Source organism: Hypanus sabinus, chromosome 3 (assembly GCF_030144855.1).
Source record: "Hypanus sabinus isolate sHypSab1 chromosome 3, sHypSab1.hap1, whole genome shotgun sequence".
In the NCBI taxonomy this organism is placed as follows: Eukaryota; Metazoa; Chordata; class Chondrichthyes; order Myliobatiformes; family Dasyatidae; genus Hypanus; species Hypanus sabinus.
In genome coordinates, this window is record NC_082708.1 from 114273849 (window position 1) to 114288144 (window position 14296).

The following is a 14296-nucleotide window of genomic DNA, read 5'->3' on the forward strand; positions in this document are numbered from 1 at the left end:
CAAGTATTAAATTTTTTGATTGCAATAACTATAATAGTTTTATATTACATAGTGTCATTTTGGGGTCATGAAAAATAAAATGGCCGGTTTAGACTTCTATAACTAAACATGCTCAGTGTTCAATAAGACTGGTAATTATAAGCACAAGTTGTCATATGACAATGTAGTAATGTTGATTTATAACTCTTGCACAAAGTGTTCAGTTAATGACAGGAAAGGTAACAGGCGGATATTGTAGTTGTACTGATTGGGAAAGACTGCACTGTTGGAATAAGTGAATGCGTTTGAGAAGGAAAGGGCAAATTTCATTCAGTTAAAGATGTGAAGCAAATAGAATATGATCAACAGAATAGTGAGTGAAAGAGTGATAAAGGACCAAAGCTGCAGGGAACTTCAAAACTGTGCCAGAATTACAGAGTGATGTGGGAATACTCTTGGGATCTATTGGAATATTAATAGTATAAAAGGAGAAGAGGAAGTTCTGAAAGAGGTTCAGGAGAATCTCCTGGTCCAGAATGCTTTTGGCACAACTAGAAAGGATGTAATACTGATTCTGGAGCTGAGGAATGATGGGGACTGAGTCCCAGTGTAAGAGTACTTTGGTTAAGTGATCAGTGTGTAATAAGGTTTAAACTGGTCATCCAAAAAAGCAAGGATAGGTAAAAGGGGAACACAGATTGATAGGAAAATGTGTATCTGAACAATATTATCCCCTAAACTGGGGAAAAGACTGCTACAATCCACCATCTCAATGCCTTTCCTAAGTTTAAACATTTCTATAAGGCTGTCCCTCCTTCTCCTGTGTTCTAAGGAATAAAGACCCAGCCTGGCCAGCCTCTCCCTACAACTTAGGCTCTCTTGTCCTGACAACATCTTCATAAATATTTTCTGCACTCTTTTCAGTTTAACCATGTTTTTCCTATAACAGGATGACAAAAGACAGTATTACAACTGCAACATTATGCTCCATTCCTGACTGATGAAGGACAGCTTACTAAAAACCTTTTTCAACATTGGGTCTGCTCTTGAAGCTGCTTTCTGCAAATGATGGAATTGTACTCCATGACACCTCTGTTCCATTCCAATTTCTAGTATTTATTGTCTAAGTCCTATGCTGGTTTGACTTTATAAAATGCAACACCTTACACGCATACAGTAAATATTGAAACCCATTTGCCATTCCTTGGTCCATTTACCTTGTTGATGAGGATACCCATCTGTAATCTATGATAATCTTGCTCATAGTCATAGAAAAATACAGTACAGAAACAGGACCTCCAGCCCTTCTAGTCCATGCTGAACCACTGAAGCTGCCTACTCCCATCAACCTGCACAGGGACCATCATTCTTCATACCTCTACCTATCCAAACTTCTCTTAAACATTGAAATCAATCTCACATGGACCACTTGCACTGGTAGCCCATTCCACACTCTCATGACCTTCTGAATGAAGTTTCCCATCATGTTCCGCTTAAAATTTTCACCTTTCACCCTTAAACCATAAACTCCAGTTGTAGTCCCACCCAACATCGGTAGAAAAAGCCTGCATTGAAGATATCACTTAAGTTATAATATCAAGAAGAAATACACATCAACTATTATTATTGACTTTGCCTTCAGTATACCATCAAGTGGCATTCAGCCTTGTTCCTTCATTAATTCCAGCCTTAAGCACAGATAATTCCCTTTCACTGGTTCAAGGTGAGCATGTTATAAACCTCACTGAAATTTTATCTGCAAACAAACTGTTCTCTTCTCCTTGATAATTCTGTTTGCAAGTTTATGCTATTAGTTTTCTTTATAAAATGCAATAAAACTAGCAATTCTCTGCATTGAGATCAATTGCAAAGTTCTTCAGTGTAAAATGTGTTGCATATAAAAATCATTACATGGACAGACACAGACAAGATAATTTATTTTATTCATATGATGCTGTGGAGGTCCAATGATACATTTTTCTTGTAAATAATGAACATCACATCAATAACAAATATTTTTAAACACTAAATTGCACAAATATATTCTTTTGTAGAACAGTTGGACATTTAATGCTTATTTGCTATCATAGCGGTTTTTTTTACACTGCATGTTTTCAGATCTGATCTCATGAGTACAAAATAGGCTGTATGTGGTAAAGGTATGGATATTGATGCAATCCACAAAATACATCAGTTTACACAGAGCAGAAATACATTTTTCCTGTATAAAAATGTGCATCTTGTTAAGATGCAAAAATACTTCAACTTACAATTTTAAAAATCTGAAATAAAAACATTGAGCATCTGTTGAAAGGATGATAAGAGAGAAAATGTTTCTGGCCTGTTGACTATTTAATAAAGAATTTGAAATTCTGATACATTGTTTCAATGTGACCCTTCAGTTGATAAAAAGATAGTCCAATAAATAGGAGCAAATCATTGGCTCCTCAGACCTGTTGCATCATTCAGTAAGATTATGACTAATCAGATTCTGGTCTCAGCCTCACTTTCCTGCCTGTTTTTCATAATCCCTGACTCCACCAAAGACTTAAAATCTGTCTTGAAAATACTCCATGACTCCCAAAGCTTGAGAATTCCAAAAACTCTCACCTGTAAAGAGCAATTCCTTTTCAGCCATGTTTAGTAGGCAATGCCTTATTCTGAAACGGTGTCCCCAATTCTAGATTTCTTCATCAGAGGCAACATCTTTGTCAAGCTGCCTCATACTTCTATGATGCTCTCTATTCCTCTGAACTACAAATGGTGTTGGTGCAACCTGTTCTTACTCCACCCCCTTTATCCCAGGAATCAACCTGGTATTTCCCAGTTTAAGTCAGGAGACCAGAGACATGCACAAGGTAGTCTCATCAATGCCCTGTACAGTTGTAGTAAGACTATCGTACTTTTATACTCAATACTTATTTGCAATAAAAGCCAAAACTTCGTATGTCTTATTGATTACTTGCTACACTTTAACAAGTGACTGTATTTCATGTATAAGGGCACCCAAATCCTCATGTATAGCAGCCTTCTACTACCCCTCTCCATTTAAACAATATTCTGCTTTTCTATCATGCCCCACATTGTATTCCGTAAACTAAATTCTTCCCGATGGTGTAAACTATATTTATCCCATTGCAGACTTGCTGTATCCTCCTCACAACCAGCACTTCTACCTGTTTAGTATTTTCTGCAGATCCGGCTACCATACACATATAGATTAGACACCATGACACCCCACGAGTTAGCTTGTCAAAATGAAAATTATTCATTTATCCCAACTTCATGTTTAATGTTGGTTAGTTTACTAACCATGATACTAAATTAACCTCATGCCATGAGTTCTTACATATTTAGTCATCTTCTCTCTGCCCCTCTCCTTTCTTGTTATATTTGTAGTTTTACAATGCACTGCAGGTTACCTAATATTGAGGGAATTTTGGAAGATCTTACTACTATCAACAGTCACTCCTTTTAAGATCCTAGGATAGAAACAATCTGGTCCAGATTCATCAGCCTTAATCCAGTTTACCTGGTGATTGTTTTGAAGATCCTCCCTCCCTTTTGAACTTGGATTTTCTACTGAAGTTCTCAATCACTTCCATTATGAATATAGCAAAAGATATTATTTAAAATCTCCTAAGTTTCCTTACTTCCTTCTATTAATTTCCTATTTGTATGCTCTGAGGAACCAATGTGGGCCTTACTATTTTCCTTTTTAAATGCTTTTTGAGTTGCTTTTATATTTCTTGCTAACTTACCCACATAATCTATTTATTCCTTGCTGATTTCCCTTTTTTTTGCAGACCTCTAATTTTCCAACACTGTGTAACTTTTAATTCGACATCATTCTTTACTTCAGAAGAGTATAATATCAAGCCAAAATATTTTAGAAATAATTAGTTACTGAAGAATGTGATCCACACAGTAAATTGTTGCCACCTATTAAAGGATTACTTTTAACATTTCATTCATAAAAATTTTAAATGGAGTTATAGAAACAGTACAACTCTATGTCCACTAACAAGTCCAATGTAGAAAGTCAGAAACACAATAAATTCTGCAGATGCTGGAAATCCAAGGCAGTAAGATTTTTAAATCAGCACTTTCAATACCATTTTGCAAAGAATGACAAGCAGAAATTTGGGAAAATACTTGTTATTCATCCAAGTAAAATTATGATAGGGGGCCAAAAGAAAACCAATGATAAAGACTACTACAGCTGCAATATAACCATATAACAATCACAGCACGGAAACAGGCCATCTTGGCCCTCCTAGTCCGTGCCGAACCCTTAATCTCACCTAGTCCCACCTACCCGCACTCAGCCCATAACCCTCCACTCCTTTCCTGTCCATATACCTATCCAATTTTACCTTAAATGACACAACTGAACTGGCCTCTACTACTTCTACAGGAAGCTCATTCCACACAGCTATCACTCTTTGAGTAAAGAAATACCCCCTCGTGTTTCCCTTAAACTTCTGCCCCCTAACTCTCAAATCATGTCCTCTAGTTTGAATCTCCCCTACTCTCAATGGAAACAGCCTGTTCACGTCAACTCTATCTATCCCTCTCAAAATTTTAAATACCTCGATCAAATCCCCCCTCAACCTTCTACACTCCAATGAATAGAGACCTAACTTGTTCAACCTTTCTCTGTAACTTAATTGCTGAAACCCAGGCAACATCCTAGTAAATCGTCTCTGCACTCTAATTTATTGATATCTTTCCTATAATTCAGTGACCAGAACTGCACACAATATTCCAAATTTGGCCTTACCAATGCCTTGTACAACTTTAGCATTACATCCCAACTTCTGTACTCAATGCTTTGATTTATAAAGGCCAGCGTTCCAAAAGCCCTCTTCACCACCCTATCTACATGAGACTCCACTTTCAGGGAACTATGCACAGTTATTCCTAGATCTCTCTGTTCCTCTGCATTCCTCAATGCCCTACCATTTACTCTGTATGTTCTATTTGGATTATTCCTGCCAAAATGTAGAACCTCACACTTCTCAGCATTAAACTCCATCTGCCAACGTTCAGCCCATTCTTCTAACCGGCATAAATCTCCCTGCAAACTTTGAAAATCCACCTCATTATCCACACCTCCTACCTTAGTATCATCGGCATACTTACTAATCCAATTTACCACCCCATCATCCAGATCATTTATGTATATTACAAACAACATTGGGCCCAAAACAGATCCCTGAGGCACCCCGCTAGTCACCGGCCTCCATCCCAATAAACAATTATCCACCACTACTCTCTGGCATCTCCCATCTAGCCACTGTTGAATCCATTTTATTACTCCAGCATTAATACCTAATGACTGAACCTTCTTAACTAACCTTCCATGTGGAACTTTGTCAAAGGCTTTGCTGAAGTCCATATAGACTACATCCACTGCCTTACCCTCGTCAACATTCCTCGTAACTTCTTCAAAAAATTCAATAAGGTTTGTCAAACATGACCTTCCACGCACAAATCCATGCTGGCTACTTCTAATCAGATCCCGTCTATCCAGATAATTATAAATACTATCTCTAAGAATACTTTCCATTAATTTACCCACTACTGATGTCAAACTGACAGGTCTATAATTGCTAGGCTTCCTTCTAGAACCCTTTTTAAACAATGGAATCACATGAGCAATACGCCAATCCTCCGGCACAATCCCCGTTTCTAATGACATATTAAAGATCTCCGTCAGAGCTCCTGCTATTTCTATACAAACTTCCCTCAAGGTCCTGGGAAATATCCTGTCAGGACCCGGAGATTTATCCACTTTTAAATTTCTGAAAAGCGCCAGTACCTCCACCTCTTTAATTGTCATAGGTTCCATAACTTCCTTACTTGTTTCCCACACCTTAGACAATTCAATATCCTTCTCCTTAGTGAATACTGAAGAGAAGAAATCATTCAAAATCTCTCCCATCTCCTTCGGTTCCACACATAGCTGACCACTCTGATTCTCTAAGGGGCCAATTTTATCCCTCACTATCCTCTTGCTTTTAATATAACTGTAGAAACCTTTCGGATTTACTTTCACCTTATTTGCCAAACCAACCTCGTATCTTCTTTTAGCTTTTCTAATCTCTTTCTTAAGATTCCTTTTACATCCTTTATATTCCTCGAGCAATTCCTTTACTCCATGCTGCCTATATCTATTGTAGACATCCCTCTTTTTCTGAACCAAATTTCTAATATCCCTTGAAAACCATGGTGCTCTCAAACCTTTAACCTTTCCTTTCACCCTAACAGGAACATAAAGATTCTGTACCCTCATAATTTCACCCTTAAATGACCTCCATTTCTCTATTACATCCTTCCCATAAAACAACTTGACCCAATCCACTCTCTCTAAATCCCTTCGCATCCCCTCAAAGTTAGCCTTTCTCCAATCAAAAATCTCAACTCTAGGTCCAGTCCTGTCCTTCTCCATAATTATATTGAATGTCCAGTTTAATCTTGAAGAAATTCTCCTTTATATTAGCAGTTCCATTCTCTGTTATATTACTCTTGGAAATATTCACAACTCATAAAAATTGGTCACTCTGGCCATACGGTACATTTATTTATGTGCCATTACTTTGTTTTGCTCTACTTACAGGCTGTAGTTCAAAATCAGGTTGGAAAATGTTAATCTCATTTTTGTACAGTGTGAGAAAGAAAATAATTCATGATTTGTCTAAGTTTTACCTGGAGTCGCATTTATGAATCATCTTAAAAGACTACAATTACCCAAGGCTAATAGGCCACATAATTCCGCCACACACTGGTTTGTTTTGGTGCAAATGTTTGTGATTTGTTCCACATTAGTGTCTCACTCACCTGTAGCTTGGCACGGATACAAGAAAGAGAGAAATATGCACAATGCTGTTATCTACTGGAAGTGTGCATAGTATGGAAACCAGGATACTGATCAATGTACAAGACAGATTTATGTCAATACTGTGAACTAGGAGTTCAACAATATAAATATCTCATTGTGTTAACACTGGACAGCAGGATAAATGATTCCCTCCCACCTAAAGGAATTATGAAAAACTTTCAGATTATTTGCTAATGGGATTCCAATGGAACTCACTCAATTCAATTAGTGTTTTGAGTTTTTAAATTCCTTTAAAATAGTTAATATTTTCAAAAAGTGGTGGCACCGAGGACTGCACTTCGACTTCACATCTTGGTATTTGTTGCCTGTACAACTCAGACTGCTGCTTACATGCTAAGATAGTCAACATTGAAGTTGGTGCTAGCTCTGTGCTGAAAACATTACAATGAGTGGCAATGTGAATTTCAGTCATTGACTCCGCTGTGTTGAATAGACTGACCTAATTGCACATAACAATTGCTTTGGGGTGCTACTTAATTTGATTGTCAACATTGCAAATCCGTGTTTGTTGATGGATATCCTTGGCAAGACATACAAAGATTCTCGACACTACCATCTCCCCTTAAAGCACATTGTTGATCAAGGTATTCTGTAAACATGTTCACAGACTGATAGCTATCCATTCAGCTATTCTTAAAGCAGGAGAGTGTGCAGTTTTACTTCAGGGTGAAATTAGTCTGTTCCATTTGCCATGATGGCCTCAATGAGTTCAGAAGTTAGATTGTTAACCCACGTCCACATACTCCCTTTGGGAAAGAGAAAGTACATCAGTGTCTGAACAATGATTCTGATAGAAAAAAGGTAACGATGATGGAATGCCCTTGGTTTTTTGCAATTCTTTTATAAGATGTATTTATTTCACAAGGGAAGAGAATCAGAGGAATCCTTCTCCAGCCGTAACCACCGATTATGTGAGGTTCAATCATCCACAAGCCCAATTATCTACTAGATAACTACCTTGTGGCAGGCATTGCTTCATTACACAGCTTACTAGATCTGAATTTCTAGCCAAATTAGTCTTACAGTGCAAGTAATTTATTTCTCAGTTGATGTTTAGCTACTTTGTCCTTCTCTTCATTCCATTAATTATAAGTTTATAAAAGTGCAAAATAAAGCTCTTGTTAATTTATACTCTCCTTCATTCTGATGGATCATGGAATTTCTTCTATAAAATGTACTTCAAATTGTATGCATTCAACTACTGAAAAATAACCACGCAATTCATATTAATTTTACCTATTTCAGAGAACCTCACTGATACTTGCAGGATGTGTTCAATATGAAATTATTTGGTTCTGTTATATACTGTATGGAAAGGGTTTATATTTATTTGGCATTTTTACCAAAACACTTAGATCAGGCATGAGACCATATTATGTTAAGCCAGGTCCCACAATGAACATGATGAATAGTAGATGTAACTCTTCATGGTGTTCTAGGCTGAGGAAGGATTATCAATCTGGATACTGACAGGGCTCTTTGACATTCTTCAGTGGTGTTGGAATCTTGATTGTCCTAGTTTCTCATTCTAAGACCTTTTTGTAAAATGCAGAATCGCCTTAGTATCATACGAACATTTGTTATACCCTTCCATGACTTCCATGTAGTGAGCAATAAGGCCACAGCATCCTGTTTCATATTCTTAGACATTGAACCAGGCCAAGTTGACATTCAAAGATTTTAGATCAAAGCTTGAACTTGTTTTTATTTCATTAAACCTAGCAAAGCATTTTTGAATTTCGCCAAGAATTGTTACATTTAGTTCAGTTTGATTTTATTCTATTCTTCCCAATTTAGGTTTCTTCCTCTCTTGATTTTGTCAATCTCACCAAGGGAGTCAACACTTCTGAGGATCCTGTACAATGTTCACACACGCTCACACACACACCCATGCTATACAAGCATACACACATAGACACTTGCACACATTCATGTACTATACACACACACATCACCACGTAAATCACCAACTGTTATTTACAACGAAAAACTGAACTATCATATTGGCAGATAATATCAATTGGACACAAAACCATGGATTCATATACAGTAGTTTGGTCCACTGGATTAATCACACTCCTGCTCCACATTACCACCACTCCCAAATTCACACATGATGAGTTTATTTAATCTACACCTCATTGGACATCAAATATGAGCATGATCCCCTTCTTACCGAAAATACAGACAAGGACTTCCAGCAGAAGAGGAGAAACAATAGACAGACTTACATTTATATGATGTTCTTCATAATCCCAGGGCATCCCAAATGAAGCATTCTTTGAAGCCTGAATGAATGATCCTGACAAAGTTGTTGAATTTTGAATTTCCCATCTCTGACCCAGAATGCTTTTACCTCTCCTCTGAATGAGTTAAGCTAACTCTGTACGAGGAACATAAACATAAGAAAGTCTGCAGATGCTAGAAATCAAAAATGATGCACACAAAATGCTGGAGGAACTCAGAAGGTCAAGCAGCATCTATGGAAAAGAGTAAACAATTGACGATTTGGGCTAAGACCCTTCTTCAGTACAAGAAATCAGAACTAAAACCACAATGATAGGTTTAGCTTCAATAACAGTAAATGCTTTCACTGTCACATTTTTAAGATAACTATAGAATTCCAAAACAGAATAAATAATACACTGTTTCTTCTTCTTTGTATCCTCAATGTTAATTTCTGCACAACTTTACCCATGAGGCATGATGTTAAATACACTTGCTCAAGCACTTTTGACCAAGCTGAGATTGCAAAATAACCCGTTGAAAGGTCATGTAACAGCAAGTAAATATAACTTAATAAACATCACCTGTGTAATGATTTGGCAGTATCTCACTGTCAAAAGTAGGGATCTGTTTTTTTAAAAACTCATTTTAATAATTGTTTGTTCTGGCAATGATAAACCTTTAATAAGTAACTTTTGAAAAGTATGCTTATTATTACTGATGGTGTTCTTCTTTTCAAACATTAACATGCATCAAATATATAACATTGGACAATGCTGACACTATAATAATACAATATGTCAAAAGAACCCACAAACAACATTGTTATCGCACCAAGATTTTTTTTGGTTCAAAATATCTGCTGCAGATTTTGCTTAGTTCTTAACGGGAGTATATTTGTAAAATCAAGCCTGTAAAAGAAAAGCTTTTTTTGTGAAATAGATTCTCAAAATCAATGACTTCCTTATTTACAAGTCCTCTATTCTTGACTATCATCTGCCCAACGGAAACAATACTACCCATCCATTTCTTTGCTACTGGGAGGAAAGTGGCAACAGAATGAGGTAGCTGGTCCTTTGATTTTCCTCTCATCTTGAGAAGAAAGCTAAAACCTTCAGCTTCAGTTCTTCCATGACATCAATATAGAGAACTAATTTTGTTAATACATCTAAAGGTCTTGAAAATAGTGTGCATGCTAACAGAATATAATTTGAAAAGAATTCAGATAGGTAATAAAATATGCCCTTTCCAATGTAACCAAGAAGACATAAAGAGAAGTTATAAAGTTCACGCTGTTCAGTTTGTGACCTTGAACTATTTTAGCAAAGTCTTCTTCAAAAGTAGCATAAGTGTTACCAATTATGGAACATAGACCAGAAAGAGCAAGTTGTAAGCAATCTCCTGTTTAATAGCTAAAATATAAAACTCATGTGATTATTTAAGACGTTGAGTAGATGTTTTGCTTCATATAGGTAGAATGATCTGTAGTAATATTCAGTAGCATAGTTGGGGGCACCAATTACTGTTCACACTATTCAGGCAATACTTTGGAATCAACAAATCTCAAGCAATTTGTGTTGTCTGTTTCAAAGAGCTCTTGGAAATCTCAGACTGCATGGTTGACATGGCAATAGCTTCATAGTCCTCCTCTCTGGAGCTGCATTTACAGTAATGGAGAATTGATCGCAAGTCCCTCTGAAAGTTCTTATTGAGGAATCCATAAAAAATGGGGTTTGTGCAGGTCGAGAGCATTGCTGTCAGATGGCATAAAGAGAAAACTAGATTATGATGGCAATTATTAATAACCTCATGGTTCCAATCAAAAATAGCATTGAAAACGTTGAGAGGTAGCCAGCAGACTGCAAAAGCAACTACAATGGAGATTAGCATAATGTTGATCCTTCTGTTCTCATCTGCCCTGTATTTATTCTCTCTCATCTTGTCCATCATGGTATTCCTTCTCCTCAGGCGCACATATATCTTTTAAAGACAGAACAAGATTACTTTTAATAAATTATATTTAGAAATTCAAGCACATCTGTATCACATTATAGAAAATATTCTTTTCTGGAAATCAGACATAAATTGTTCTCCAAGCTGACAGCAATCTCATGGCTCTCTAAACACTCAGCCATCTACTGAACTATAAAGTATGTCCTGTAATCCAGGGAATACATAGATTCGTCATAAAGTCTCAGTTGGCTGATCTCTGCCAGTTTGGTGGAAGGAATGTTCAGATAAATTCAGTGACCAAGATTTTGGCTTTCCAATTCCTATTCAATCGTGTATCTTATTTGAAGGTAGCAAAGTATGACTCAGTAGGGACAGCCGACAGTCTGAACTGCCTGAGAAGGGTCATTGTCTATGCCAACATATCAAGAATGAGGAGAAGGTGTGGAACATTTAGCCTCTCAGGCCTGCTCTACTTTTGAATTGGATAATATCTGACCTGATTGTAACCTCAATTCTGCATTCCATATGTTAACTTTACACATCCTTGTTTTTCAATTATCTACCTCCAAATTAAAACAAAATCAAAGACATTGCTTTGATCACTGTCTGAGAAAGAGAGACACAACAGGGAACAGCCTCTCCCTATCCTCCCTGTTGCGTAGTTGCATGTCCCTCTTGCAAAGTTCAGTCAAGTTCCTTCTGAGTCTTCTGAATTCCAGCAGAGTCAAGCCTTGCTTGCTGAACCTTTCCTCATAAGACGAACTGTACTTCCTCTGAACTGAGTTCAACATTTATTAATGTACTCCCTTAAATAAGGAGTCTAATATGGTATGTAATGGTCCACATGTGGTTCCACCAATTCCTTCATACAACTGGAAAATTACCTTCCCACCTTTACTATATATCCAATTTCCCAAGCAATGAATGGTAACTTTCTGCTAGCTTTTCTATTTCTTCTGCAGAACTGCATGCTATTATAGGCACCTGGGTAAGGTGTCAGCAATAACCTGGCCCTTCTGTGACCATACCGATAAGGGCCACATGATAGCATAGTAGTCAGCACAACTGTTTACACTGCAGGCAACCTGGGTTCAATTCCGGCTGCTGCCTGTGAGGAGTTTGTACGTTCTCCCCATGGCCATACAGGGTTACTCCGGGGCTCAGGTTTTCTCCCACAGTCCAAAGAGCAACTGGCTAGCAAGTTAATAGGTCATTGTAAATTGGCCAAGTGAGGTTAAACTGGGGGATTGCTGAGTGGTGGGGCATGAAGGGCCTACTCCGTGCTGTATCTCAACAAATTAATAAATATTGGCATCAAGTCCTACACAGGGAATGCAGAGGCAAGTGTAGGTGATGAAAGAAGACACAGACTTAGGTTAGTTCTTCTTGCAAGCTACAGATTTATACAATATGATATTAGCAATCAATTCCTTAACAGTGCTTTCTAAAATGCATTAACTCATTTATAAAGGAGCAAGGCTTATGTAAATCATTGAACAACATTTGAATCATTTATCAGTAAATTCAATTTAAAACAGAATATCTTTAAGTGATTCTTAAGGCTATAATTTTCTTAAAATGACAATAATTCTCACTGTTTACCATATTAATTGAGCTAGAACAGTTTGCTGTATTGGAAACATCCTTATATATCCTGTTTATTGTAATATTTTAAAATATCATAATCATAAAAAAGGTTTTATAGAAAGGCTTGCTGAAATTACTGAGTGTTTGAATTGGAAAAGTGCCAGCCCTCCTGAATATAACTTTTACTGTTTTTATTTCTTTGTTTTTGCAATGTGTCTCTCAGAGGTGCAAGATCTCTACAAGGGCCAGCAATCTCATTGGGTTCTTCTTTTATTTCTTCAGTATTTCTGGTATCACCAAAGACCAAAGCTTCACTAATATAGTTTGCTAACAACAAGTAGTAATATTCTTATTCCTTCTCTTACATTTGTGTTTGCTCTCTCTTGATGTGACTAGTTTAAATTGTCTGTTTGCACTTTCAGACTGTATCACATCACTAATTCACTTCAACGTCACCATCAAGCAGTCAAGAAAGGAGAAACTGGGCACAAAATAACAGACAAGGTCTCTGTGGGCTCGTAGCATTTGTTGCTTGTTACAGGCCAAAGTGCCAGACCAGAGCTGGATGAGTCTAGATCAGTGCTGGTTGAAATTCCTAAGGCTTCAACCAAGAAGCTGTCTTAGAATTGCAGGACGCAATATTGAGTTGAGAAGCTGCAAGAAAAGAAAGTGGCAGGCAACTTGAGCTCAGGGTTGACCCTGCAGACTGAAAATGTGCAACTCCTTAAGCAATCACCCAATCTTGGTTTTGTTTCTCTGGCATTGAGGAGACAAAATGGTGAACACTGAATATAGTACACTAGATTGGAAGAAGTGATTGCTACTTCATATGGAACGGATCGAGTCCCTAGTTGGTGAGAAGGGAAGTGAGAGGACAAAAGTTGCATTGTGGATGCAAGGGAAAGTGCTATAAGAAGGGGAGTGGTTAGTTGGAGTAGAAGGGTGGACTAGGGAGTCATGAATGAAATGGTCCTAGTAAAATATTGGGAGGAGAGGAGGGGGAAGATGTGCCCAGAGGTAGAAACTTCTTGAAGGTGTGCAGAATTAGAGAGAATGATTTCTTGAATGTAGAAACTGGAGTGAGTAGAAGATGCAGATCAGCAGAAGTCAATTCTTGTTCTGTCCTGGAAGAGGTAAGTTGAGGGCAAGGAAGAAGGAACTGGATGAGATGCGGACAAGGGCTTTGTCAACATTAACAAAAGAGAAACTGATGTTTAGAAAGAGCATTAGCATGCCTGACTGGTCTGTTTCATTCAGCTGACACCTGCATCCCCTACCTTGCTGCACTATGGTATGAGTTCTTAATGATTAAATATGGCAACTGATCAGCTCACTGTAGTTAAATAAGTTAAAATTCTTCTGTGGAGCAAAGTCAGATAAAATTAAAATAACAGAAGAAATAAAATAATGGGTTTAAAGTTCACAGTTAACTTTTGCAATGTGATGTGTTGCAATCTTAGGATAGCTTGCCGAGGTCAAGTCCAACCTGCTGTTTTTCCAGCGGTGTGACTTACTAAACTATTGGTAATGGTCATGATTGTGGTCCTGTGGCTGGGAGGGCAATGATTGCCATTCCCCGAGTCTGAATATTCAGCTACAGGGAGGCAACTTCACCACAGTGAAGTCAAAGGGATGATTGGCAGCCAT

The 14296-nt window shown here is 37.5% G+C and overlaps 1 protein-coding gene across 3 annotated transcripts in view; it reads right to left on the bottom strand.

Moving 5' to 3' along the window:
• Positions 1 to 1903: 1903 nt before the first annotated feature.
• LOC132391585 (neuropeptide Y receptor type 1-like) overlaps positions 1904 to 14296 on the bottom strand; it is a 28128-nt gene continuing 15735 nt past the window's right edge. For all 3 annotated transcript variants that reach the window (XM_059964961.1, XM_059964962.1, XM_059964964.1), the window contains one exon: positions 1904 to 11089. In XM_059964961.1, the coding sequence (XP_059820944.1) occupies positions 10673 to 11089 (417 nt within the window). In that variant the 3' untranslated portion in view covers positions 1904 to 10672. The remainder of the gene's footprint in view (positions 11090 to 14296) is intronic.